Source organism: Camelina sativa, chromosome 13 (assembly GCF_000633955.1).
Source record: "Camelina sativa cultivar DH55 chromosome 13, Cs, whole genome shotgun sequence".
Lineage (NCBI taxonomy): Eukaryota > Viridiplantae > Streptophyta > Magnoliopsida > Brassicales > Brassicaceae > Camelina > Camelina sativa.
Genome location: NC_025697.1, coordinates 1,705,750 through 1,732,416, shown reverse-complemented (window position 1 = coordinate 1,732,416; position 26,667 = coordinate 1,705,750). Strand labels below are relative to the sequence as shown.

The window sequence follows — 26,667 nt, the reverse complement described above, 5'->3', positions numbered from 1 at the left end:
GATGATACTATTTGGATCAACACATGTATATATATATGTATTGATTAGAAAGCTTTTGGTGTAACGTATGAGAATATGTGTATCTTTGACTTCTATAAACATGTTCTTGCTTATAAAATCTTTGGGTTTGTGTTATTAGCAAAACATAGTGTAACGTATGGCGAAATTTCTAAATATATATGGTTTTGCTTGGAAAAAAATACATTCTCCACTCATTTGGTATTAAGTTGAATTTTCTTTTTAGTTGGGATTGGTTACCGTTTAAAATAAATACGGAGAGTAATGGCTAAAGATACATAAACCAATAACATTCTAATGTTATGTGTACAGAGAAGATGAATGTTTTCCCGCCTCTGCTCCTATCTCGTCTTCCCGCGGTCAGCTCATACTCTTACGATTTGGGCTTGTAATGCTTTTATCAGTTGGGCCTTTTGCTTACATGACCCTATGAAACAACGTACCCTTTGACCAATGTTTTACTTACATGATGTAATATATGTTCAAATATATTGCTCCTTCTGCAAAGTAGGAGGGATTACAACAATACAGTACATGGAACTCTCTTCTAGCTCAAGTGATTATTATTCGCTGACACTATCACAACAATCTTTGAATTAGATTTTAGATGTATTGAGACAACAGCAAAACGGTTTTGTTTTAGAGTTTGGGAAAGATAAAGGAAGGAATGTGAATGGTGGTGGTGTTGTCAAAGTCCAAACATGAAGAAAGCGCAGTGATGAGTTTCTTCACATCTTCTGTGGTATGTGCTGCACTTAGTGTCACCCTTAGCCTGAAGTAAAATTCCACAACAACATATGATGAGTTTCACCTGGGAATAATTCAACGAATATTGATTTTAAAAGTTTGTTCTTTACCTGCAAGAATTGGCTGGCACTGTGGGTGGTCTTATTGCCATTACATGGAAGCCTGCTTCTAATAGATACCTGCAACAATGAGAAAAATCAATAAGCTATACAAGTATGTGTGTGTGTGTGTCTGTGTGTGTGAGAGTAAGGAAAATGCGTGTCAAACCTGCTCGCTTGGAGGGCTTTCGCTTGATTGCCTACAACAAGTGAGATAATGGGGCTTGAGATTTCAACTCCAGATAATGCCTTAAACTCTTTTACCCTCTCCCATATTGCCTTTCTTCTCCAACTCTCCTTCCTCGCCACTACAACTGCTGCATAAGCAGCTGCAGCCATTGGGACAGGGATTGCTGTTGAAAATATGAATGAACGACCTCTCGACTGTATCAGTTGCTTCCATTTTTTGCTGTTCCCATCAATAAACTTAAGCTGTTACTACACTGAATACTCTGTTTAATTTCTAGAGAAATTGAGACAACTCAGACTGATTATTGATTCACTTTATCATAAGCTTTGATGGACCTTATAGAGGTCTCAACCAACACTAAAACATATTCTTGATTCACGAATTTCAGATCACATAGGCCTTTTATACCTGCAAGCTATGAATCCGCCATGACACCCTGCTGCCTTACTCAAAGTCCCCACACATAAATCTACGTCGGCTTCACAGTTAAATTCCTCGGCCACGCCACCACCATTTTCTCCACAAACAAATGTTCCATGGGCCTGACCGATCAATACCAATTTGCTTCAGTAAAAAAAGTAGTCGACACCAATATACTAAAATTTTGTTTGAACAGATTCAACCAACTTACATCATCAATAACTAGGAGGAAGCCATACTTCCTCCGAAGCTGAGAGAGCTCTTCCATTGGTGCAAAGTCACCGTCCATACTAAATAAGCTGTCAAAACCAAAAATGAGATTCAACAATAAGAACTTCCTTTCAAATCACCAAAGGCATTGATAAGCAATCTGAAATGTTTAGCCTTTGTAGTTAGCATGATCAGATAAGAAAGCAGGTAGGGGCTTTTATACACTCCAGCTAAAAAATAACAAGAGCAGTAAGTTGCAAATGAGACTGACCTATCAGTCACGACGACCTTCCTCTTCATTTTGCAACTTGATCTGTCCAAACAGTTATAGATGTCATAAATAGAATACTAGATATGAAGAGGAGAGTTGGGGAAGTGAAGGACTTACAGTAACGAATTAAGGTGATACATGTCACAATGTCGATAAACAAATACTTCAACATTTCCTTGTCGTTCAGCAAGACGGATACCATCAATAATTGAAGCATGATTCAGAGCATCAGAAAAGATGGCCACTTTTTCATTTTCCAGAGGTTTGCCACTAGCAGCCAAAAGAGAAGCAACACTTCCTATAGCAACCATTGCAGCCATATTGGCAGCAAATCCAGTAGGACAAACAAGACAATCCTAAAAGGATAAAAAAACGCATCATTTGTTTCCAGCTTGAGATATACCAATAGCATGGGACACCATTTCAAATATTCAAGGAAGATTTGTTTACCTCCTTCTTTTTCAGTTCCGCCAAACTAGACTCAAGCAAACGATGATAAGTGGTGTAGCCACAAATTAACGCAGAACCCTTAGGTCCCATACCATATTCTTGGACTGCCTGTCTTAAAGGAAAAAAAAAACATCAGGCAGTGGAAGAAACCTATACTTTAGTTTGTTGACACGAAGCAGTTTTGTTAACATACGCTAGCAGCAGCGTTTGATATTGTAGGATGTGAGCTCAAACCCAAATAATCATTCCCAGAGAACAAAAGTAGCTTCTTGAATCTCCCCTTTTTACTCTCAGCTAATGCATCTCCACTAAAAATCTCTTCCCCTGTCAATGTGAAACTATTAACCAAATTGTAAAAAAACCATAGCTTTGACTAATCAACTCAGTTATAGCCATCAATTAAACTCAATATGTTGCAAAAAAACAAAATTTCGCTGTCTAAGGTTCCAAAACAAACAAAAAACAGACGGTAGCTTTGGAAACTCCGAAACTCTTGGCAAGAGAAAAAAAATGAAACGTACCGTTGCTGGGTTCATCGTGAAGCCATTTCTGAAATGTGGGTATTGAGACAGAGACCTCGACTGAAGTTCGATCCCATTGACACAAACCGTCGAACACTTCGTACTCATCTCTTCCATTGCCTCTGCTTTTTACCAAAGTTTCTTCATTTTGCTTAGACATACAAATGGGTCTCAAAGATCGAAGAATTTGCCTCGATTCTAGCACATTCACTGCTTCTTCCACACACTTATCCCACGAATTATCCGCCATTCTACTTACAAGGAAAATTGTGCTTTTAGGTTCGATGGTTCATGAAAGAAGATGACTTTAAGCCTCTCTTCTGCTACTCCAATGACGTCAATAACAACACACCTGCATCTACATTTGTGAAGAATCCACAAAGAAGGAGTTGAGAGAATCTGAGAGGCCTGGGAGATGATGATGATTGTTATTGATGAAGCTTGAAGCCCATCATGACAAGTGAGAGAAGATGAGAGTCCTGAAAACAAAATTGAAAAGTTAAAGAGTTAAGTCACGTGCAAGTCACATGATCGGTTTATTCTGGTTTGATTTGTTCTGGTTTGGTTAAGTCTGGTTTACTGTAAAGCAGCAAAATCCCAATAAAGACGGGGAGAGAGATTGGTGAAAAGAAAAAACTGAAAAATCAAAAATCAGAAAATGGCGCTGGATGTGAGAATCTTCGAGAACATCTCTCCTTCTCGTTTCGTCTCTTTCACTATCCCTAACCCTAATTCTCCTCCGTTTCATCTCCTCCGAGTCGCCGTTCTCGACTCGCCTGTTCACTCCACCGACTCTTCTTCTCCCCGAGTCGCCGCCATTCTCGTCCCCAAGCACCGAGAATCCGATTGGATCTTCTCTACTGAGTCCGGCCATCTACAGCTCCTCCTTAATCTCCCAGACATATCTCGTCTGTTCTTGATCGGCGATGATCCTGACCGTGGTGGCTCTGGATTTCCGGCGGTTTACCACCGACCGACAGGTGAACACGACGACGAATCTGAGAGACTCGAGATGACAATGAAACCTTTTGTGGTAGCTCTGTCACCTAAAAACCTAACACGAGACGAAATCGATGACGTTCCTTTCTTGATTTACGATGATAACGTTGTCGCAAGTGTTGAGCTGGAGAGATCCGTCGGACCTTTCGTTGGTGAAATGCTGATTGAGGATGTAGAGATTGAGATCGATGATGGAGTTAGAGAGTTCAGGAGGAGATTGAGGTTTAAGAGGATGCCTAATCTAGTCCAATCTGACATCAAAATCATCCCTACAAGTTCTTCGAATTGTTCTCCGTCGTTAACGGGAACAGAGTTCAATCTTGATCTAACTGAACTCGTGCATCCTTACTTGGTACCAATGGTTGCAAGTCTTTCTTTGATTGATGATTCTCATAGTGATAAGCTCAAATCTAGACCAAAGGCACTGTGTGTTGGAGTTGGAGGTGGTGGATTGGTTAGTTTCTTAAAGCTACAGTTAGGTTTTGAGGTTACAGGTGTAGAGATAGATCCTGAAGTCTTGAGGATTGCGAGGCTTTACTTTGGGTTAGAGGAAAGTTCTGCTTGTGTTCACGTTGAAGATGGTATTGAGTTCTTGAAGAGATGTTCTTCTAGCTGTGGTGATGGTGATGATGCCAAATTTGATGCTCTGATGGTTGATCTCGACTCAACTGATCCAATTCATGGCATGACTGCTCCTCCAGTTGAGTTTGTGGCCCAAGATGTTTTGTTAGCTGCAAGAACACTTCTTGTTCCTTCCGGGGTTTTCGTTATCAATGTCATTCCTCCAAACAAGACGTTCTACAATGAGCTTCAAGACAAATTTAGACACGTCTTCACTGAGTTGTATGAGATTGATGTTGGAAATGGAGAGAACTTTGTTCTCATCGCTACCGTTTCACCTAGAGGTCTCAAGAGTGGGTTTACAAGAGAGAATCTTACACTTGCTGTCTCGGAAAAGTTTCTTGATGCTATACGAAGAATTTGAGATCCATTCAAACAGGAATTTTCATTGCAAACTTTTAAAGTTTAGTTTTTTGATCCAATGACAAAAGTACAACAGAACTGAATCCTATCCAAAAATAGCTTATCGAAAAAGTGTTGTTCTGCTTCGGCTTCTTCTCTAGTCTTCGCTAAACTTGATCTTCTTCGGTACTGGCTGGGTGTTTCCAACCTGAAGCAGTGACACAAAGCATATGCAATCATTAGTTCAGTGTTCAATACGTAATGTAAAGAAAGTCGAATTGTGTAATCGGAAACTTACAAGCTCAGGGCATTCATATTGTATTCCAGCGGCTTCGATTCTCTTTCTCCTTTTCTGATCCTTTTTCACTACCTTCTGCAACATTTTCCTATGCTCTTCCAATGTCCTTTCCTGTATACAAAAACGACAGAAATCGAAGATTAAGTCACTTGCTCAATAAAATGGCAAATTGATCACAAGAAAAGTGAAAAAGATGACCTTGTTGTGTTGTTTACGCTCAATCTGAACCCAGTCCACTGGTTTATAGTTGCACTTAAACCCTTTCCATCTACAACATTCAAGACATAGTTACATTAAGATCCACAACTACTCGAAAAGAACAAATCTCCAGACAGTACTTGAATTTTCTATCCTCGAAACACTAGAGAGACTCGCACACCCTACCTTCTCACGATGGATTTAACATTATGACGAGAGGATTAAATTTGGAAATCCAGCTAATGCACAGGATTGTTAACCTAATTTCATGACTCATAAATAAACCATCTCATCCAAGAAAAGACTCTATAAAGACTCTTTTCTCTTTACTTTATTTCACATCCTATATCCGAAGACCCAAATGTCATAAAATCTCACTCTAGAAACCATAACCATAGACATTGTCCTTGAAAGCTTGCATCAAACTAGACTAGATAGCATTAGAAAAAGAGCTATTTACCTAACCTACAAGTGGATATGCCAACTAACTAGACAAAACAAAGCCGATTCAAGTCACTCACAGATTGGGTTTAACATGCTCTGGTGGAATGACATGGACTTTAAGCATGTGCTCCATCAACAAATAATCATTCATTGCACCCGCTGCGATTTCTGCCACCTGCAGAGAACCGAATCATAGAGTTTAAGAATTGAATCTGGGACATATATACAACATAAGGGTTTCACTAATTTTACTACAGATATCCAAGTATTATATACCTCAGGGTCCTCGAACTGTATAAACCCAAAATGCTTTGACTTCCCAGTCTGTTAAACCAACAATATTGATGAGACAAGAACAGCACATAGTCTCAAACTAAAGCAAACAAGTAAAAGCATCAATCAATGTATAAACCTTTTTGTTTCTGGCGACTCTAACTCTCTTAACTGTTCCAAACTGCGAGAAGAAAGCTATAACCAATCCAGAGAGAGAGAGAGCAGAATCAGATTATCAAACACATAAACCATAGATAATAACAACAAGTCTGTGACACAAAAGCGTAATAAAGGGTATAAATTTTGTACCTTCAATCTCAGTCTCATAGAAGCCATGAGGGATTCGACCGATGTATAGCACAGTGGCTTTAGTCTCAAGAGGTGTGGTGGTCACTGGAGCTTTTCGAGCTGGACCTCCTTCTAGTGGCTATCAGCATAAACACAAACAGGAGCGATTCAATTTAAAGTCAAAAAACCCTAAAAATCGAAACGATGATGGAAGTAAGAGAAAGCAAAATACCAAAAAATCAGCCGACGGTTTCGGGGTCGGGGTCTGGGGAAGAGGTAGCTGAGAAGAAGCAGCCGAAGCAGATATCTTCTTCATGTTCTTTTTTAGAGCTTTCTTCGCCTTGGCACCCATGGTTTGCTGTCGTCGGCGTCGAGAGAGAGAGAGAGAGCGAGAGAGGAAGAGGATGATTCAATTAGGGTTTAAGCCGCTTAGGTTTTTAGGACCAATTTAATCGGTGTGAAATATGTTTTCCAGTTATGTCCCTCAACTCTACTCTTTTGTCTATATGTCACCTATTAATATATTATTACCACACTTACTAGCAAAAAAGATGAAAAAATAAATAAAGGTAAAAAAAAATATCTACATTTACTTAAACGATCACATGTTTATTTCGTTACTTAAAAATTCTTATAAGTTTTGAACATTACATAAATTTTCATAATTTTTCTAATAGATTTTTTTCTCCTTAGTTGTGGACCTTTTTTTTTTTGTCAATACTGTTTAAATAGTTTGGGATTTTTTGTTTTACGCTTTCATTGAATAATAACGATGGTGTTGTCCACAAAAATACAATAGAAAAACAATGGTGTCTCAATTTCTCCAGATTTTTAATTATTAAGTTTTAAAAAGGTTTTCAGAATAAGATATTTACAAAAATAAACAGAGAACAAACAAAAAAAAAGAAAAAGAGCAAGTGGAGAAATCAAATGATATCCAGAGCCAAAAGAAGGCTTATTGAATAAAATACAGTAATACCTTATTATCCCGATCAAAAAGACCAAGCAATCCACAAAAAAAAAAGAAGGTACAAAATCAAACTAAAAACAAGTTCTCTTCATCAGAGGTTACCGAAGAGTAACAACAGTTCAGACAGAGGCATCACATAAATTTATAAAACCAAAGGTGATCTCTGTGCTCTTATTGAGAAACTCCTTTATATGTATCTATTAGCTCCTTCAGTTTCTCGAATCCCTGCAATTTTATCATACCAAAAACAAAGCCATTTGTTTATTCTTCGTATTCAAATAATATAAATTTTCAAAGCCTCAAGAGTTATGAGAAGTTTTATGTGATTCTTACCATGCGGGTTGTGTATTCTCCGAATGATTCTTTGGTTTGCCTCTCGTGTTTCCAGTGATAAAACAATGGCTCAAAGACTTTCTCTAAGTCGTGAACCTTCACCTTATCCATGAAGCTTCTAGCTATCGCCATCTGGTTCGGTGTTCCTCCTAGCCAAACCTGATAAACCCACAACAACTCAGAATATGACCCTGCTAGATTACTACACTGTCTCACTAATGTTCAAACCATTACCTGATAGCTGTTGGGACCATCCCCAACTAGACCGAGCTCAGCCATGTACGGTCTTGCACAGCCGTTAGGACAGCCGGTTACTCTTATCACAACAGACTCATCGTACTCCAGACCAACCTGATCCACAGAAGGAGTGTTGCAAAATCAAGATCAAATGCTTGTTAATGACACAAGATTAGGTAAGTGCAAGTTATCTGAACAGTGTGATCTTACCTTCTCAAACATTGCCCTCACTCGCTTTAGAATGCTGGGAATCCCGCGCTCTGCCTCGGTTATTGCAAGAGGGCACAAAGGAAAAGCTGGACAAGCCATTGCGGTTTGGTTTAATGGGTCGACAAACTCAGGTTGCTGCACAATAAACAGTCATTTCCTCAGCTTATGTCACAATAGCGCTATCAGATTAGCACAAATTATTGCAAATAATGCTGCTTACCAACAAGCCAGCCTGTGCAAGCACTGTGGTGATGGGACGCTTCCATTCGGTCTTTATATCACACAATACAATATTTTGGTTTGGTGTGATGCGGACATCAATCTTGTATTTTTCAATCACTTCTCTCAGTGTCTTCTTCATAATACCTCCAACACGACCACTGTCTACGTGAAGCCCACAAAACCAAGCACCATCTCCCTACAAAGTTCATGATTGAAAATAAGACATTATTGTTTCAGCCATTAGAGAATATCTGAGAGTGACACAATTTTCAATAAACTTTAAGTAACAAAAACCTGTTCATGCCATCCCAAGTAACTCTTGAATTCCCACTCTGGAAGATCACGGGAAGGCTTAAACTTTTTACCATAATATTGCTCGACTACATCTCTGAACTTCTCAATTCCCCAGGAGCTGATCAAATATTTCATTCTGCTGTATTTACGATCATCTCTTCTCCCGTGTTCTCGCTGTGTGACTACAATGGCTTTGACAGCATATAAGATATCCTCCTTTGGAACATAACCTATTGGTTCTGCCAGGCGGGCAAAAGTAGACTCCATTCTGTGTGTTCTTCCCATACCCCCACCAACCTACAAGATGAGACATGATCATCAACAGTTTATAACCAATAAATAATCCAGAAAAGGAATACTGCGAGAAAAGGCAACAAACAAGCATTAAACTAGATATAAATAACAGCGCATGTAGTCTAAAAGAATGTCAACTTACATAAATATTGAAACCTTGTGGTTCCCCGTTTTCATCTGAAACGACAACAACGCCAATGTCATTGGTGAGGAGGTCGACGGAGTTATCCGTAGGCACAGTTACAGCGACCTTGAACTTCCTAGGCAGGAACTGGGTGCCATAGATTGGCTCAGGAGAGTCGACAAAGTTAGTTCCATGGGAGTTATCATTACGAGCCTTCACCACCTCAGGAGACTCAGCAGTCATGAACTGCTCACCATCAACCCACATATCGTAATAGAACCCTGATTGAGGAGAAAGAAGAGCAGCAATGTTGTCAGCTGTCTCCTGAGCAAAGAGATAGTCTTTCTTCACATAAGGCGCAGCCGGAGCAAGAACATTTCTGTTCAGATCACCACAGGCACCAAGAGTGCTACCCATGTTTTTAATAATCGAGCTCATCACGGTCTTAAGATTCTGCTTCAGAACACCGTGGAGCTGAAACGTCTGCCTGGTGGTCAAACGAAGAGTACCAATACCAAACTCATCGGCTAAGTCATCCATAGTCAAGTAGAGCTGGTTAGGGACCTTGCCAGATGGATTCTTGGTACGAAGCATGAAGGAGTAAGACCTTCCACCACGTTCTTCTCTGTTGTACTGTTGGTAGCTACCGTGGAATTTGATGAGCTGCACGGCAGACTCGTTGACGTTTGGAGCCTCTGTCAAAAGCTCCTCGTTTAAAGGATACCTTATGAAATTACTCTTCTCCTTAATAATTTCGACTTTGCTCCGCTTGGTCGCAGTCTCAGTCTTCGCAGGCTGAATAAAAACGTAAATCAAACATGAGCAACACAGAATCTTTCTCACTATTATAGCTGCATCAATCTCTCATATTCCACAAATCATTAACACTAAAAACTGTAATCAGAATCTAAAGAGAACAGAACCATCTTAAGAACCATAAACGGAAAATTCCTTATGAATACTATAAACCAGATATCAAATCTCACCGTAGAGACGGCTTGGATAGGCGAAGAAGCGGACGAAGAAGCGGATGGAGGAGAAGAAACGCCGCGGCGTCCATATCTTCCTAAGAAAACGGAATGAGAAGATCTCAGAGCGTCGAGCCTCCCGAGTCTAATCTTCTGATCCGCCGAAAAGACGGTTGCGGCTCCCGCCGGAGCTCGAAACGTCGACGACGACGACATCGCTTGAGAGAGAGAGAGAGAGAGGAGAGAGTGAGTGGCTTTTTGGGTGGGTGAGAAAAATCGAATCAGGGCGTGTGTTAAAAGCAAACCATGTACTCTAGAGAGAAGAAAGACAGTGGTCAAAGCTAACGTGCGCTCTCACGTGTGGCGGCTCACGATGAGAATCGCGTGAAACGCACCGCTTTAATTTTCAGATGAATTTAATCCACCGTCGATGGAGGATCTAACGGTTTGTTAAGACCGCGTGTTGTTTACGTTCATGATGAGAGGCGCGTGGATAAGAAAGAATCTAGTAATGCGAAATGAAAATCGAATTTTTACTCTGATAATTACGTGAACCGGGATGGCATCTTGGATATATTCAAAGTGAGCTCATGGCTTGGACTTGCTACTCTGCAACTTGGTGCACCAGAGAGTATTTACGTGGCGGACGATCGTTGGTTCAGATACTACGAACGAGAGAATAAAACATAAGGGTAAAAAGGTAAATAGTGGTGAGTCTCCCTCCTCTCTCTCTCTCACCTACTTGGCCGTTCGTGAGGCTCAAAAGGTACTACAGGTGTTTGTGTTGGGCACATGCTAAACATGAGTATGTGAGTTTCGTTAACTGGTGCTAACAACTTTGCTCCTCCTACTATAATTATCTTCTGTTTTAAATCTATCATCATATTTCTAATCCTTTTTTTATCATATTCTAATCTTAGATGTTCTCCATTTATAAGAACAAGTTATCGTCTTAAATTTGATACTAATATTCAAATATATATATATATATATATATATAAATTCTACTTTAGTAAAATTATAATTTTTTATTTTTGTAACATTATAAAAAAATTATATTCATAAAAAATTTTAAGTGTAATTACCGATTTTTTTATTAGATATGTTTCTTATTGTAAAAAAAATAGTAAGAAATCTTGTTTTCAAATTTAGTTAGGATGAGAAATCTTATTTCCAAAAATAGAAACCTAATATTAATTAATTTAATGTAAAACAAAATAATAATTCATATCAATGGCAATTTTGTAAATATGTGGTAAGTTCATAATTTATTTACTAAATGTACTTGCAAAATGTATATATAGATAAAGTGTGGTGATATCATGTATTCAAGACATACATTAAGCACAAAATTCTTAATAAGCACAAAATTCTTGTTCAATTTTCTAGGGGTAGCATTTAAACATAATAAAATAACGAGGATCATATATTAATTTTTCAACTAGCAATCCCGGTCCAAAACAATTAAACAGTATCACAAAATTCATAAATCCAGTTGAAAGCTTACACCTTTCGATCTTCTGTGACTATTAATCTCAGTCTGGGAGAGAACCCAGTTGAATTGTTGGGCACTGAGAGAATCAGAAAGTAACCTCATCTGCCGGAGAACGGGGAAGTAGAGAGACAAGGAAGACGGCGAGGTTAAGAGAACCATGCCTCATCGTCCATTTCGCTTTCTACAATGCGTTTCACTAAACGAATAAACCTCTTGTTGGGGCAGACGACCAGGATTTATACTCGTTCTCTATTGGGAAATCCATCTTTATACAGGACCTTTACCGTTGGTCCGGTCTCTAGTTCGCCGGCGTTTCTGATTTCGAGTCGCAGTGGGGATGGTGTCACGGGATTGTTCTACCCAATACATCGTCGTTTCATTGGTCACACTGCGGGACAGTTCTCCGATGATGAACATAAGGTTCGTATTTTCGTAAATTGTTTAGATAAATGGAATCAATCAGCCAATTAGATTACTCGGATTGGATTTGATCTCTAGAGTATAAAGTTTCTCTCAAAATGGAAACTTTAGGTGTTTGTGAGGATGTAACGCTACATAGATAAAATTGTTTAGTGGAATGACTATATAAATGAGAGTTTTTTTTAACAATTTCTGTTTGATCCTTTTTACTTGGGAAATGACTTGATACATGGCGTGAACTGGTTTATAATAGGCTTCATCTTCTGTGGCCAATGTTGATGAGTGGAAGTGGAAGTTAAGTATTCTGTTGGCCAATGGTAGCGAACAAGAAATTGTTTCCAGAGACAAAAGGGATCGAAGGGATTATGAGCAGATTTCAAATCTTGCCAAGAGAATGGGACTGTACAGGTATATAAGTAGATCTTTATTTGTTCAATAACATGTTTCTTATCATACACTATGGGCTAACCTGATTCTTGTAACTTTGGATTTTTGGTTCCGACTTAACAGTGAAATTTACGGGAAAGTGGTGGTTGCAAGCAAGGTTCCTCTTCCCAACTACCGGCCAGATTTGGATGATAAACGACCCCAACGGGAGGTAACTTTGCCTCTCTTGATTTACCAAAAAGATAAGGCACAATTTATTTTTACTTTTATGCTGAACCTGTAATGCATCTCCTCGTGCAGGTGGTACTTCCTTTGAGTTTGCAAAGAAGGGTAGAGGGACTTCTCCAGGAACACCTTGATAGACAGCAGCTACTCTCAGGAAAGGCTAATGAAGGTGTAGCTGATTCTCAACCTCCTAAACAAACTGAAGAACTTCCTGATGAAAGTTCTGATTCGTTTCTCGATGGTTCTGTTATGGAAAAGGTACTTCAGAGGAGGAGGAGTATGCGGATGCGCAATATGCAGAGAACCTGGCAGGTATTACTAAATCATCTTTATCTCGTTCCTCTTCTATATTCATCAAAGCATTTTTACTAAAGCAATAGTTGTTTGGTTGGATATTAGGAATCCCCTGAGGGAAGAACGATGCTGGAATTCCGGAAATCTTTGCCTTCATTTAAGGACAAAGAAAGACTTCTTCAAGCTATTGCTCGAAACCAGGTGAAATTTTTAGAGATGATAATCTTTGAATTGCTACTGTGATTGGAAATTTGTTTTGTTGTACGTCTTTGACAGTCAAAATTCTCAGGTAATAGTTATATCTGGGGAGACTGGATGTGGTAAGACAACTCAACTTCCACAATACATTTTGGAATTAGAGATAGAGTCTGGTCGAGGAGCATTTCTGCAACATCATTTGTACACAACCTAGGAGAATATCTGCCATGGCAGTTTCAGAAAGAGTGTCAGCTGAGAGAGGAGAACCTCTTGGTGAAACGGTTAGCCAAGATGCTTAAGCTTCAATTGAGCACCAATTCGAAATCTGTCTGATTACTCCAACGAACGTTAAAATTTTGTTTAAAGATGCTTGTTTGTTAATGATTTTATACTTAACAGAGATTTTTTTGATAGGTTGGGTTTAAAGTTCGGCTAGAAGGAATGAGAGGAAAAAATACCCATCTTCTATTTTGTACAAGTGGTATCCTACTTAGACGTCTGCTTAGTTATCGCAATTTGAATGGTGTAACACATGTATTTGTTGATGAAATCCATGAAAGGGGCATTAATGAAGGTACATATTCTATATATCTAATGCCAGTCTTACTGATCTATGTTTCTATTGATGAAGTACGTTCGCTGAACAGACCAAATCGTTCAATAACGTTGTTCAACAATCTTTCTTTAAAATTGCAGGATGCTCTCACCAAGTCAAATTTTGAAAGCTATAACTCTAGGACACGTGATTCACTTTCGTCTTGGATGCCTGACTGCATAGGATTTAATCTCATTGAGGCTGTTCTCTTGTCACATCTGCCGAAAAGAACGCCCAGGTGCTGTATTAGTATTTTGACAGGATGGGATGACATCAGATCCCTGAGCGACCAAATCAAAGCTCATTCTCTCTTGGGGGATCCCAATAGGGTCTTACTATTGGAGGGACATAGTTAATGCTGTCACTACACTTTCTTGTCTTTTTACACTGTTCTTGTAATTCTGCTCACAACATTGACTCCTTCAAATGATTTGATTGCATGATTACCGTTTCTGCAATTTCAGAAACATCTATTTTGCTTTCTGGTACATCTTTTGATAGCTATAGAGCTTTCTCATTTGATATACCCAACATTTCTCTCTATTTGGCCTTCAGAGAAGAGGAAGAGCTGGGCGTCTGCTTCCCGGAGAATGCTATCACTTGTACCCCAAATGCGTCTATGATGCTTTTGCGGAGTATCAACTACCTGAACTTCTAAGAACTCCTTTAAACTCTCTCTGCCTGCAAATTAAAAGTCTTCAGGTTGATAGCATTGCAGAATTCTTGTCAGCTGCACTTCAGGCGCCGGAGTCTTTGGCTGTAAGTGACAGATATTTTGGCAATTATCATGTTACTAGTAATAAGTTTGATTGATTATCAGTATCTTTCTATATGGATAATTTGATTCAAATTGTCTTGAGACTAGTCCAAATAACTGGAAATATCATGACAGGTTCAAAATGCTATTGGATTCCTGAAAATGATTGGAGCACTGGATGAAAAGGAAAATCTAACGGATCTTGGTTTGTGTTCTAAGTGCTGAAAATAAAGTTTCAATTTTTTCTTATACCTACATGTATCATGACTGAATTTCCTGCTTGCTTTCTTTTTGACCTGTTGTAACTAGGAAAACTCTTATCGATTCTCCCCGTTGATCCCAAGCTGGGGAAAATGCTGATAATGGCTGCCATCTTCCGCTGCTTTGATCCGATTCTGACAATTGTATCAGGGCTCAGTGTCAGAGATCCTTTCCTTCTACCTCAAGACAAAAAGGACGTAAGTACAAGGACTCATGCTTCATTTTTATCATGATGTATAGTGAGTGGTTTATTAATTGACAAATATTTGTTCTTAAAACATAAATCAAAGAACATCTAATGATGATTCCTTGTTTCATTTTAGTTAGCTTTATCAGCCAAGTTGAGATTCTCCGCCAAAGACTACAGTGACCATATGGCACTTGTTCGTGCCTTTGAAGGGTGGAAAGATGCTGAAAGGGAAGGATCGGCATATGAGTTCTGTTGGAGGAATTTCCTGTCAGCTCAGACGCTTCAGGCGATACATTCTCTGAGGAAGCAGTTCAACTATATTCTGAAAGAAGCTGGATTCGTACATGAGGATTCAGCTCTCAACAACAAGCTAAGTCACAACCAGTCCATGGTTCGTGCTATCATTTGCTCTGGCCTATTCCCCGGAATAGCATCTGTGGTGGTAAGTCTAAACTACCTATGTCTCTTGCTAAGTCTCCTTTCTTATGTCAGAGGGTTCGGTGAAATTACATATTGTCCTTCTTCTTTGCATAGCACAGAGAGACTTCCATGCCATTTAAAACAATGGATGATGGCCAAGTATCACTATACTCGGTGGGTCTCTTCAATCATATTTCCCAAAAGCATTGGTTAAATCTCTCGAGACAGCCATTGTTTATATAAACGGTTTTTTAATGGTTTCTATGTTTCAGAATTCTGTTAATTCGCGGTTCCCAACAATTCCATACCCTTGGCTAGTCTTTGGAGAGAAAGTAAAGGTCAATGCTGTGCTCATACGGGACACCTGTGGTGTCCCTGATTCCAGCTCAAAAAACGACAATCTTGGAGTACATTATCTTTTTATGGGCGAGTCCTACAATTTCACTTTTCATGATAACTTATGGGGATCGACTCTTTTCTGGTGTCAATTGAATCAAGGTCCTCATTTTAAGCACCACCAGTCTATTTTGGCGTATGAGTATTTGAGGAAGGAATATGATATCACATCGAATAAGTGGATAGCTAAAGAAAATGGAATTTATCTTTCTCAACATGGAAAGGATGCTGTCTTCAAATATGAATGGGATGGTCCTTAATAAGTTTTTTAAGGGTTTGTATTCCTTTGTTCATCTTTGTACCTTATAATAAAATTAAATAAAAAGATGAATTAATTTTTTATTAATAAACAAACAATCGTCTCATTGATTTGGGTCTACAGTATTTGATATAATGAGTAGTTATATAAAGCATCGGAAATATTTAAGAAAATTTAGGGACTAAAAACAAATATATAGATATTTTTAAGAACAAAATAAAAACAATCTGAAACCGGACTTGATATCATCAAAGCGTTTAAACCGGACTTGATATCAAAGTATGATGGTCCCCTAGGGGGAAAGGGTCATTTCCTACGTTTACATTCCCCAAAAGTGCGAATTTCTTCTTTATTTTGTTTTGTTTGAATTTCTAATGGTATCAGTGAATATAATTTTTTACAACTAATGTTTGTTTTATAAATGTGTTTATTATTAATAGGAGGGAAAGTGCCTTAGTCAAAATGATCTCCAGAGCGCTTTTACTCCACTGTTCTCTCCATATGGAATCGAAATCCTGTTGATTCACGAGGGGTTTGTTTTGCGGCTTCTCTTCCTCTCCATTTTTTTCCCCAATTCTCCTCTAACTAAAATACTACTTGTCTATTTGTTGTTGATTTTTACAGCTCTGATATAGCTGCTATGTACGGAAAAAACATGGCAGATAAGGCGTCTGAACTAAATGGGTTCTACATGGGAGAACGCAAATTAGCTGTTCGTTTGCTTTCTGTACCGAGAATACGCCCTGTTCACTCACTCCCCCTCCGCAAGGGGCCACCTCCTGCTCTCCTAGGTACGTACTACATTAATTTGTTCTTGATTTCTTGATTTCTTGATAACAAAGTAATAATACTTTTGTGGTTTATGTTTTAGATGCCCATCACTCTGCCAGTGCTGCAGCCATTCCACAAAGCAGGTAACTGATTGAATACTTTTTTATTTTAAACATTGAATAATCGAAAGTATTCATGTCATTGGGAAATATTAGCTAGTAGATTTATGATTGGCATTTGGCATGATTAGGTCACAATTAAAGATGGCTTTATGATGGTACAATGCTTCTTTCAAACCTTTTTCCCATCTTATATTTTTTTCTGTTGGTATTATTGCAGAAGTGAAAGCTCCAAGACCCTAGATAAACCTGCTGAGAAGAAAAAGAGGTCTAGCGAGGAACACTCTACATTAGAGACTAAAGCCGTCCCTAGTAGTGTTGATAAGCAAACAGCTGACCGAGATGGGCTCTTTGTTGACGATTTACGCATGGGCGATCCCAACGGCAAGAAAGATTGTCCATTTAGGTCCTAACTTGCATACATGATATCACCACATGATTACTGCAATGACATATAAATTTTTTAGGTGTGATCTAGCTTTCCAAAAAATTGTGAGCTTTCTTGCTTTGTTTTATGTATTTTGTGGACTTGCTGACCTATTAGTCCTATTTACTCTTCCATTAAAAAAAAAAATCGAAATTGGAATCTATCAAATTGTTTTTTGATTTTTATTCTAGACACGAGAACATGAAAATTGTTGTTATGATTTTGGTCAATTCCCTCAACGGTTTGGTAGATTTTGGACCATATCGGATTTGTCCATGCCATAACTAAATTTATGGCCCAATCTTTTGTTTTGGCGGATTAAATCGGACCATATCGGATTTGTCAGTGTCTAGATTTTTTTTGTTTCCTATTAAGAAGAATCATATACAAAAACGAAAAAAAAAAAAACAAAAAAAAGACAAATATCGATTCAATCTACACTTACCTGATTTTAGGCTGAGGCGAGTTCGGTTCCTAAAAGTACAAACGATCTAATCAGAAACTCTACAAATTACTTGTAAAGAAACCATTAAATTGAGAGACAAAGGGGTTAATTCTTAGACTAAATAAGTAGAAAAGCCATAAGGTAAAGAAGAAGAAGAAGAAGAAGAAGGTTACCCTTAAGGCGGATTCGTTCATGGTTGGCAAAGGGCGATAAACCCTTGAAAAAGATATCTTACAGTTTTAGGGGTTAAATTAGGTCTGAAGAGGGTTAACAGTATTGAGAATGAACCTAAGTGAATGAACCTAAGTGTGCACAGGCATTGGATCTGCCACGCTAGTGACAAACAGAGAGACCCATTTGTTGTTACAGAGAAAACAAATAACTTAAAAAAACTCCTCTGCTTGCTATTTTTTTTTTTTTTTGGTCAAACAATTTTTTTTTTGGCAATTTTCTTTTGTTTCTCTCTTCTGCTCTATGAATGAAATTAGAAAGAAGAAAAAATTGGCTTCCTGTTTGCTTGTCTTTTTATTTAGAGGGGAGCAGAGAATTAATGCGTATTCCTTATTCCACTGATCTTTAGGTCTTGTTGTTCTTCAATTTACTCGCTGGAAAATGCAACCTTGCCATCAACGGACGTGGTGCTCTTGTCTTCTGTTCGAATCCACGTACACATACAAATCCTGCAATCAGAAAATGTAAGATGTTTATCAGTTTCAATCACAGAAGTCAGAACACAACAGTATTGGATTTCTCTGTGTAAGAATTCATTGTGTACCTTTCCAAAAGCAGTATTGTATCTGCTCCGTTGAAAGACCTGCGTAAATTACACAAAACATTCTAAGATCCTTCGACATGGAGAAGGTGAATCTTTCCAAAATATTTGGTTTTGTTTTGGACATTTGATCAACTAAATCTATTAAGAATGTTTTTACCTCTGAATATTGATGTTACTGACGTTCCGAAGTAAACAGTCCTTCTAGGTAGCTTCCATATCCAATCTCTAGGAACATCAATGGGTTTGAGACTCGAATCATGGTCTGCAAATAACTGCAAGGTAAAAAATGGCAAAGGGGGATAAAGAACCAAAGCAGAAAATGTTTCACCTGTCTGTTTGAGTTTTATTACAACTAACCTCGTTAACTTGAAAGTAAGTACCGTTGAGCGGAAAACTTCCTCTCATAGCAGTTCGACAAGGTATCTGTGAGTAACAGGAAAAATGATATTAATTGCTTGTATCTCCCGTTTCCTTTCTCATAAACAATACAAATGATCTAGACAATCTCACCAGAAGAGTTCCTCTAACTGTCTGTGAGTTCGCTTCCCTCACACTGTTACACTCTAGACAAGTCTCGTCAAAACACATTTTGCCAGAAGCTTTCCCCTTACACTTCTGTTCAGGTGGTTGAGCCGAATTCGCCGTTTCACCTGGCAACCAAACAACTACATTAGTTAACCTAATCTCAAAAACTAATATACATATAAAAATCCACCAATTCTACGTTCTAGCTTTCATTGACAGCCTCGTAATCTAATCTTCAACCAACTCTATTTCAAATGTTTTCTAGTTCTAGCTTTAAGTTTTTCGAGTACTGACAACACAGGAAAGGCACATTGCAGTTGTATGCTCACCTGGTGTCCAAATAGCTAAAAGATAAGGACTTGGATCATCTGGTTCTCTTTTATCCATCTGTTTTCATCAAATGAGGATTTTTATAGAGTCTTGTTCAAATGAGTTTAGAGAGAATAAAAAATTGACTTACACCATTGAGGAGAGGATGTGAATCCGGGAGCTCGTACCTGCAAACAGACCACACATTTATCAGTTACCTTGTCTATAAATACTACACCTGGCTTACAGCTTTACAGTTGAAGTCATTTTATCATAAAATTATCTAAAACCCTTTTGCTTGCTTGTCTCTTATTACTGTGTTGAATGCAGCATACAAGTCAAAGAGCCAGCTCGGGCCGGTCAGTAAAATGCCAGAACTCTGGCTGACCCACATGCTATAAAACCCAAAATTTATATGAAAGATAAGATATAGGAGGAGATATCAGCTTACACTTGGTGCTCTGTCCTGAGACGGCTTATGTTCTTTAGTTTGGGAGTTGGAATAGAAGTATTGGTTGGATTTAAAGCAACCAAAGCCTTGGACATGTCACCGTCTTGGAGCTCCATGTTTCTTTCCATGTGTTCCCGTAAGGTCATGCCGAACTGTTCAATGTTGAGTTTTATTGTTGGGATCTCGTCAGGGTCCTCATTGTAGTAAGCATCTTCAGTGTCACTCTCTGTTATCTCAGTGCATTCTTGTTCGGGCGAGGATGGCTCTTCAATTATTGGTTCACAGTTTCCTCTATTTGATGGTGCTCCCTTTGTTAGGGATTTCTCCAGCGGAGGAGGTAGTTCCATCATCGGGATGGCTTTAGGAGTAAAGGACTCGGGAGGGGCTGGAAGATTTGAACTGGTTAAGCTCCTCTCGTCTGGTGCCGGCAAAGCAAGTCTTGCACTGTTACAATGGCATCAGTCATCAAATCTCATGTGAAATCCTACTTTGGCATAACATTATGGTGTTTATGTTTGGATCACTAGAACTCATGCTAAATTTATAGTGTATAGGAATAATGATTTTGACGTTGATCTTTGTGTTGTTCTCGTAATATTACTTTAAGCTTGCTATCATGAAACTGAGCCTATTTTTAGTTATTTAACCAAAATCCTAAAAGTGCATGAAAGCTTGCTTACCTAGCATAAGCACTGGCAAAATGTCTGCATTCTCCTCTCATTGGACATGCATTACAATTTGGCCTACTCTTTGTGCAGAAAACCTGATACGCGTTCACATGATTTAGACACATACTTGATCAAGTGCCCACAATGCTTGAATTTACTATATGATAGATGAGAACAAATACCTTTCCAAACGTAATAAGCTGGTAGTGTAATTCATACCTGAATAAGAAAAAATACGTAAATTAATTTCACTCAGAACAGTAGAAGAATTCTACCGTAGAAAATAGAAATACTGGTTTTTCAGACAGATGATTTGGTAGAGTTTATGAGCATACAGTGTTCGTTGATCGAGTTTGCAGAGTCTTGGCCAAAGAAATTTTTGGATGGACTCGAGCACTGGGTATCTGTAAAAACACTGAACGGTTGATTTGCAAACAAAAAAACAATTAGTTGTTTAGATGACAAAAACAAAGAAACTTACAGCTCTAGGAGGTGTAACTGAAGTGATTCAGGTAAAGGTTGTAGAGGCACCCATCCCAGCCTAACGGCTATCCTTCCAACATTTGTGTCAACCTTCATATTTATACAATTCCCAGCTTAGTTAGCAGGAGTTATCCTAAGCTATTTGTAGATAATTGAATAGTACGACTCACAGGGAAAGCAAGATTGTGGAGTGTCAAGAGTCGCACGCATTCGACACTTTTCAAACCCAGGCCTCTTATGCTCAAGAGATAGTCCCTGTAAAATAATCATGAGCAACTTTTTTTAATACTCAGTCTGACGTAACTGTTGAGTATCGATCATGAAGTCATTAAAAATGTGGTTACCGACTTGGCTTTGTCAGGAGGAACATCTCGCAACCATTCAAGGTCGATACCACCGTGATCTTTAACTATCCGCTCAAGAAAATCCTTCAATGTTGTAGATATAGCTACATAATTAACTGATGTTCAAGCCTTCTGAAAGAAAGTAAGAGACCCTCAACTGAAATTTGTAGATTTACCTTAATTCGTACCGCCAACATGTTATTCATTCCTCTTTCCTTAATAGCCTCGGAGATTTCACTGATACTAGCACGTCTTATTGCTTCATAGTCTATGGAATCCACGCTGTCTTTGCTTCGTTCCTTTCTCCCTTCATTCCCATCCACATCTTTTCTGAGACGATCCCACTGACTTGTAGGTTTTTTCCCATCAGCAAGAGTCCCTTTCATCTCTCGCACAATAGTGGCATTCGTCTCGTTGTATTCAACTGTCGTCTGCTCTTTATTTATGGAATTTGATTCAACCACGTCTTTAGGAGTTCTATCTCTCGGTGGACAGCCATCTGTGATGTTCTGTGTGGTACTGGACTGTCTTGTAAGACATTCTTCAGAAGAGTTGAGCAGCTCCATAAATGTTTTCTGTAAATGGGATGCTTTATTCATCTCATGTGGTTGATGTTGGGCATCCCCCTGGTGCACTTCGTGGGTGCTTGCGGAAGCAGAAAATCCCATAACTGGTAATTCATGAGGCGTGGATGGTGTGATCTGACCTGAATATTCTCTTGGAACACTTCCACCTTGTCTGAAAAATCTGCGAGGTACATTTCTGTTCTTTCCTCTGTCAACTCTCGGTGAAATGGACAGCCACGAATAACCAAGGCCTTCACCTTGCATTCCAAAATCCTCTATGTCTAGCACATGTGGCTGCCGAATCGTACTCTGCTCATAGCTACTGAAAGGATTGGTCGGTCCTTTTTTTTGCCAGTTAGTATCATTGCTTGGCTGACCAAAAGAGAGATGGTCCTTGCAGTTCATTGTTTTGTCAAGATCAGGTTTCTTCTGAACGACATTTGTAGTTTCTTGTATCTGAACTTCACTAGATCTTTCATATAGAACCGGTCTCTCATTCTCTTGGAGACAAATTTCAACAGACAAGTTTGGACTCCCAGTTTGCACTGATTGTGATGATCCACTGACAGTTTTTGTTTCACAANGTCTTGTAAGACATTCTTCAGAAGAGTTGAGCAGCTCCATAAATGTTTTCTGTAAATGGGATGCTTTATTCATCTCATGTGGTTGATGTTGGGCATCCCCCTGGTGCACTTCGTGGGTGCTTGCGGAAGCAGAAAATCCCATAACTGGTAATTCATGAGGCGTGGATGGTGTGATCTGACCTGAATATTCTCTTGGAACACTTCCACCTTGTCTGAAAAATCTGCGAGGTACATTTCTGTTCTTTCCTCTGTCAACTCTCGGTGAAATGGACAGCCACGAATAACCAAGGCCTTCACCTTGCATTCCAAAATCCTCTATGTCTAGCACATGTGGCTGCCGAATCGTACTCTGCTCATAGCTACTGAAAGGATTGGTCGGTCCTTTTTTTTGCCAGTTAGTATCATTGCTTGGCTGACCAAAAGAGAGATGGTCCTTGCAGTTCATTGTTTTGTCAAGATCAGGTTTCTTCTGAACGACATTTGTAGTTTCTTGTATCTGAACTTCACTAGATCTTTCATATAGAACCGGTCTCTCATTCTCTTGGAGACAAATTTCAACAGACAAGTTTGGACTCCCAGTTTGCACTGATTGTGATGATCCACTGACAGTTTTTGTTTCACAACTGGGTGTAGAAAACTCGGCGTCTGATTTGGAACATGAACTGGATCCAACCCTCCCACATGACTGAAATATCGCAGGATCAAAAGAATCTTGTGATGATAATACTTCCTCTTCTAAATTCTGACTACTGTTCTCTAAGAAATCAAATCTTTCGATTCCAGAGTTTGAACAGTCTCTTTGTTGCTCTTTTGATCCACTATCATCCTCAGAAACTTGCTTGTCAGATGGATTTTGAATCTTTTCCTGCAACGAAGGAATGACATTTAAGTTCAGAATGCACCCTTCTGGATCCTCAATAACTACGCTTCTAATACTCGTTTCATCTTCTCGATTGCTGCCTAATTTTGGAGGGAATCGAGCAGCTAGAGACATGAAAGCAGAGCTGCATTGTAAAAACACCATGGGTTATTTTCTATGTTTTTGAACTTACTTTGAAATGCTCATTTTATTAAGGTGACTCATATACCTTGAAAGGTGATCCGTGACATTCTGGGTAAGGAAAACTCCAATGACCGAATCAACCACCGATCCCTTCCATGGTGAAAAACGTCTATCTCCTGTAAACATTTAAGTTCAATTGATCATCTAAAGCAGCATCATAAATAATAGGCACAGAAACCATCTAAACCACACTATTCTTCACAAGATGCATTATCAATATTCTTTGCCATGATTTACTAATAAGTGTTTTTTTTTTTTTAATTCTGCACACAAAACATCATTTTTGGGTATTACAATGAATGTGTGACCAAAATGTTGGTGGTATTCTGTTTGCCTGTAAGCTAATTTGATATTGTTCCCTAGTAACTTTACTATTATGATTTGATGATAAAGTTTTAGCTGATGCCTGAGATTCCCATCCAGACATGCAATGTGAATAAAAACAAAGTTGAGAGTTTTAGAATCTTCACCTTGTACAAGATGCATACGGGCGATGAATGAATCCGCCCTTCCTCGGAAAACTCTCCTCTCTTCTTCCCACCACTTCTCTGTTTTCTTATCCATCTCTTCATCCCCACCTTTTTCTCTGTTTCCCATCAATAAATTCCATATCCGAGCTGTTTCATCATCAAGGTCAACTTTAGGCCTTGGTTTTCTCTTCTTGCTCTCATATGGAACAACTGCACCATCTGCTCTGTACAGGACAAGTGCATTTTGCTCTTGTGCTCTACTTTTCTCTCCTAGGGTGAGATTCTGCATTCTGTATATTATTTCTCCAATAGAATCCTCACATTTAAGTTCTCTTGATGGACCTATACAATGCAATAACAGTGGTTAAGGAGCTGGTTCGGACACGTCAGTTATTAAAATCTTGAATTGTATCACAGAGATAGTAGAATACATTAGTTACCTTTTAATTTTCCTGTATCTGGTATGGACTTCCTCCCTTTCTCTTTAGCCTTACTTCTTGATGAAGGTGTCTTTGGAGGAGTAGGTTGCCAAAGCTGGATATCTGAGGCATGAGAAGGCGGATGTATTGATTTTTTTCTCCCTGCATGACCCTTTTTTGCAGGAGTTTTTGGGACAATAAATTTCTCATTATCTGCAGACTTCTGAACTAGACACGAAATTGCTTTAGGTCCAGTTTTAATGATGCTGGCAATATTTTTATCTTTTCTTGCCCCATCAGTTGGATCATCCTCGACTTCTATTACCTCAGGTGGCATGCCATGCAGATTTGCGTGGACTATTTTCTGGATTTTAATTTTCTTTTTAGCATCAGAATATTCCCCACACGTTGTGCTGTTCTGTATCTCCACATCTTGTGATTGAGCAATCCGTTGGAGGGAGGGCCAACGACCTGCTAAGTTTAGATCATGGTTATGCACCTGTCCCATTGCACGATGATATTGTCTCTTTGAGCCTCTGGCTTCCTCAAGTTTAGCCATAACTGGAGATAATTCTTTCTTGCATACGTCAAAGTAATCACCATTGGATCTCTCATGAGAAGGGATGTACTCATTTCCTAGATGGATATCTTGCTGTAAAGTACCAGTAGTGCTGCTTCTCTGACATGTACCTGCAGTCCCATTCAAACTCCTGGTAACAGATTCCGCATGAAGATTTTTTGCAGGAATTTGTGACTGAAAATGACGTCGAAGCCCAGGTGATGACATGCAGGCAGCTACCATCCGATTCAAGTGAGTAAAACCTTTTAGAGTTCCAGGTTGCTGGTTCATCAAAGGTTCACAACATTGCTGGCCTCTCATTGATGATCCAGGTTGCTGGTTTCTCAACAAAAGTCCAGGTTGTTGGTCTTGGATCAGTAGTCCATCTTGTTGCCCTCCGGTTGACATAACAAGCTGATTCATGTATGCCGGTGATCCATATTGTCGATTTCCAGCAGGTAAACAAGTCTGCTGATTCAAAAATATAGGCTGCTTGTTCCCTTGTAGACCTCCTAGTTGCTGGTTTTCACTCACCAATGCAGGCTGTGGAGTTCCTATAAGATACATAGGTTGTTGATTACCCATGGCCAAACAAGGTTGCTGGTTTCTTATGGTCATGGGAGGTTTCTGGTTATCGAATGGAAAGCCGATGAGTTGGTTTTTCATCTGAAGCCAAGCTTGTTGGCTTCCCATTGGGAACTGGGTGTTATGGGTTGCCACCGGGAACTGGGGTTGCTGATTTCCTATCAATAATTCAGGTTGTTGGTCTCTGGCCAGTAATTGTGTATAATTTTCTTGTAATACTCTGGGTAGTTTTTCTGGCGGGTTTCCCATTGACGCTTCAAGTGGCTGGTTCGAAGCCACCAATCCATTGCTCTGCTCTATTTGTGTTGCTGAATCCGGGAAGCTACCACTAGTTCCACCAGTGGCATCTCTGATATCAGAAAATGACTTTGAGCCACTCTGGACAAATTCAGCCACAGAGTCACCTTGGCTCGCATCTCCAGATTCCTCCAAGCTAAAATTCAAAGCTTTTCTACAACTTTTGAGTGTGACTTCAGGGATTTTGTTGCTCATATGTCCAACATTGGCTTGCTTTTTAGTGGTTGATTCTTTCAAGTTTTTCATTTGAGCTTTCTTCCTTTTGCTACTCCCGGTTTCTTTAGATTTCATACTTTCCTGAGTTGCAGGTTTACGTGGCTTCCTTTTAGGTTTGCCTTCCACGACCACCTTGGGCATGAACTTCTTTTTCCTTTTGGAGGGTTTCTGCTGAGGTGTCATGTTCAGATCAAACTCCAGAACATCTTGTCTCCTGCCATCATTTTCTTTAGTAACCTCCGTTGAATTAACAACAGACGAGTCCACAATGCTCTTCATCATTTTGTCAGATTTCGGGTCTGTGATTTCATGTCCAGTGGTAGTAATTATCTTTTCAAGGAATCCATTCTTTTCACCTGTTCTGCACAGACTGGGCGTTGACGGTACAGATTGAAAAGAACTTTCAAAGACGGACCCAACTACTTCTCTTCTAATTGGTGAATTCAAATTGTAAAGAGGCTTATTACACGCTCGAGTTCCATCTGTTCAAAACAAAGACTTCCTTCAGAAATGGTATGGTCTATGAAATCCAATGCTGATATGCAATGCCAGTCTGAGGTTCTTTAATTCATGCACATACCAATAGAATACCTTAAGATCTAAGTAGTGTGATACACTAGATACTGCAAAAACGAGAAAAAAAAAAAAAAAAAA

The 26,667-nt window shown here is 39.1% G+C and overlaps 6 protein-coding genes and 1 pseudogene across 11 annotated transcripts in view; 3 read left to right on the top strand and 4 right to left on the bottom strand.

Annotated features, from left to right (window-relative positions):
* LOC104734472 (8-amino-7-oxononanoate synthase-like) lies at window positions 441–3,392 on the bottom strand. The gene is made up of 10 exons (XM_010454061.2): window positions 2,926–3,392; window positions 2,598–2,728; window positions 2,405–2,512; window positions 2,072–2,310; window positions 1,955–1,996; window positions 1,685–1,772; window positions 1,462–1,595; window positions 1,033–1,272; window positions 876–944; window positions 441–790 (listed from the first exon to the last, which is right to left on the bottom strand). Exons 1-10 carry the CDS (start codon window positions 3,173–3,175, stop codon window positions 658–660), a joined length of 1,434 nt encoding a protein of 477 aa, XP_010452363.1. The 5' UTR covers window positions 3,176–3,392; the 3' UTR covers window positions 441–657.
* LOC104734470 (methyltransferase-like protein 13) lies at window positions 3,486–4,927 on the top strand. Its single transcript, XM_010454059.2, has one exon. It carries the CDS (start codon window positions 3,584–3,586, stop codon window positions 4,907–4,909), a length of 1,326 nt encoding a protein of 441 aa, XP_010452361.1. The 5' UTR covers window positions 3,486–3,583; the 3' UTR covers window positions 4,910–4,927.
* On the bottom strand, window positions 4,912–6,851 carry LOC104734471 (MKI67 FHA domain-interacting nucleolar phosphoprotein). Its single transcript, XM_010454060.2, has 8 exons — window positions 6,621–6,851; window positions 6,410–6,527; window positions 6,240–6,295; window positions 6,104–6,151; window positions 5,905–6,002; window positions 5,384–5,453; window positions 5,186–5,296; window positions 4,912–5,095 (listed from the first exon to the last, which is right to left on the bottom strand). The coding sequence occupies exons 1-8, from the start codon at window positions 6,738–6,740 to the stop codon at window positions 5,045–5,047; spliced, it is 672 nt and encodes a 223-aa protein (XP_010452362.1). The 5' UTR covers window positions 6,741–6,851; the 3' UTR covers window positions 4,912–5,044.
* Window positions 7,291–10,340, bottom strand: LOC109124685 (assimilatory sulfite reductase (ferredoxin), chloroplastic). Its single transcript, XM_010454058.2, has 8 exons — window positions 10,059–10,340; window positions 9,091–9,867; window positions 8,655–8,951; window positions 8,359–8,556; window positions 8,139–8,273; window positions 7,926–8,042; window positions 7,692–7,850; window positions 7,291–7,583 (listed from the first exon to the last, which is right to left on the bottom strand). Exons 1-8 carry the CDS (start codon window positions 10,254–10,256, stop codon window positions 7,530–7,532), a joined length of 1,935 nt encoding a protein of 644 aa, XP_010452360.1. The 5' UTR covers window positions 10,257–10,340; the 3' UTR covers window positions 7,291–7,529.
* On the top strand, window positions 11,278–16,018 carry LOC104737834 (annotated as a pseudogene).
* LOC104737833 (peptidyl-prolyl cis-trans isomerase FKBP53-like) lies at window positions 16,558–17,368 on the top strand. The gene is made up of 3 exons (XM_019234959.1): window positions 16,558–16,728; window positions 16,809–16,851; window positions 17,048–17,368. The coding sequence occupies exons 1-3, from the start codon at window positions 16,578–16,580 to the stop codon at window positions 17,238–17,240; spliced, it is 387 nt and encodes a 128-aa protein (XP_019090504.1). The 5' UTR covers window positions 16,558–16,577; the 3' UTR covers window positions 17,241–17,368.
* LOC104734468 (transcriptional activator DEMETER-like) overlaps window positions 18,255–26,667 on the bottom strand; it is a 9,621-nt gene continuing 1,208 nt past the window's right edge. For 4 of the 6 annotated variants that reach the window (XM_010454054.2, XM_010454055.2, XM_010454053.2 and 1 more), the window contains 19 exons: window positions 24,378–26,495; window positions 23,938–24,279; window positions 23,493–23,583; window positions 22,958–23,408; window positions 21,431–22,333; window positions 21,259–21,338; window positions 21,081–21,165; window positions 20,909–21,000; window positions 20,763–20,831; window positions 20,610–20,646; window positions 20,440–20,522; window positions 19,760–20,203; window positions 19,460–19,496; window positions 19,329–19,386; window positions 18,985–19,124; window positions 18,832–18,897; window positions 18,632–18,746; window positions 18,475–18,513; window positions 18,255–18,379 (listed from right to left, as the gene is read on the bottom strand). In XM_010454054.2, coding sequence (XP_010452356.1) covers window positions 18,276–18,379; window positions 18,475–18,513; window positions 18,632–18,746; window positions 18,832–18,897; window positions 18,985–19,124; window positions 19,329–19,386; window positions 19,460–19,496; window positions 19,760–20,203; window positions 20,440–20,522; window positions 20,610–20,646; window positions 20,763–20,831; window positions 20,909–21,000; window positions 21,081–21,165; window positions 21,259–21,338; window positions 21,431–22,333; window positions 22,958–23,408; window positions 23,493–23,583; window positions 23,938–24,279; window positions 24,378–26,495 — 5,354 coding nt within the window. In that variant the 3' untranslated portion in view covers window positions 18,255–18,275. Of the gene's footprint in view, window positions 18,380–18,474; window positions 18,514–18,631; window positions 18,747–18,831; window positions 18,898–18,984; window positions 19,125–19,328; window positions 19,387–19,459; window positions 19,497–19,759; window positions 20,204–20,439; window positions 20,523–20,609; window positions 20,647–20,762; window positions 20,832–20,908; window positions 21,001–21,080; window positions 21,166–21,258; window positions 21,339–21,430; window positions 22,404–22,701; window positions 23,409–23,492; window positions 23,584–23,937; window positions 24,280–24,377; window positions 26,496–26,667 lie in introns of all 6 variants that reach the window. The other 2 variants (XM_010454057.2, XM_019234934.1) reach the window with 2 other exon arrangements.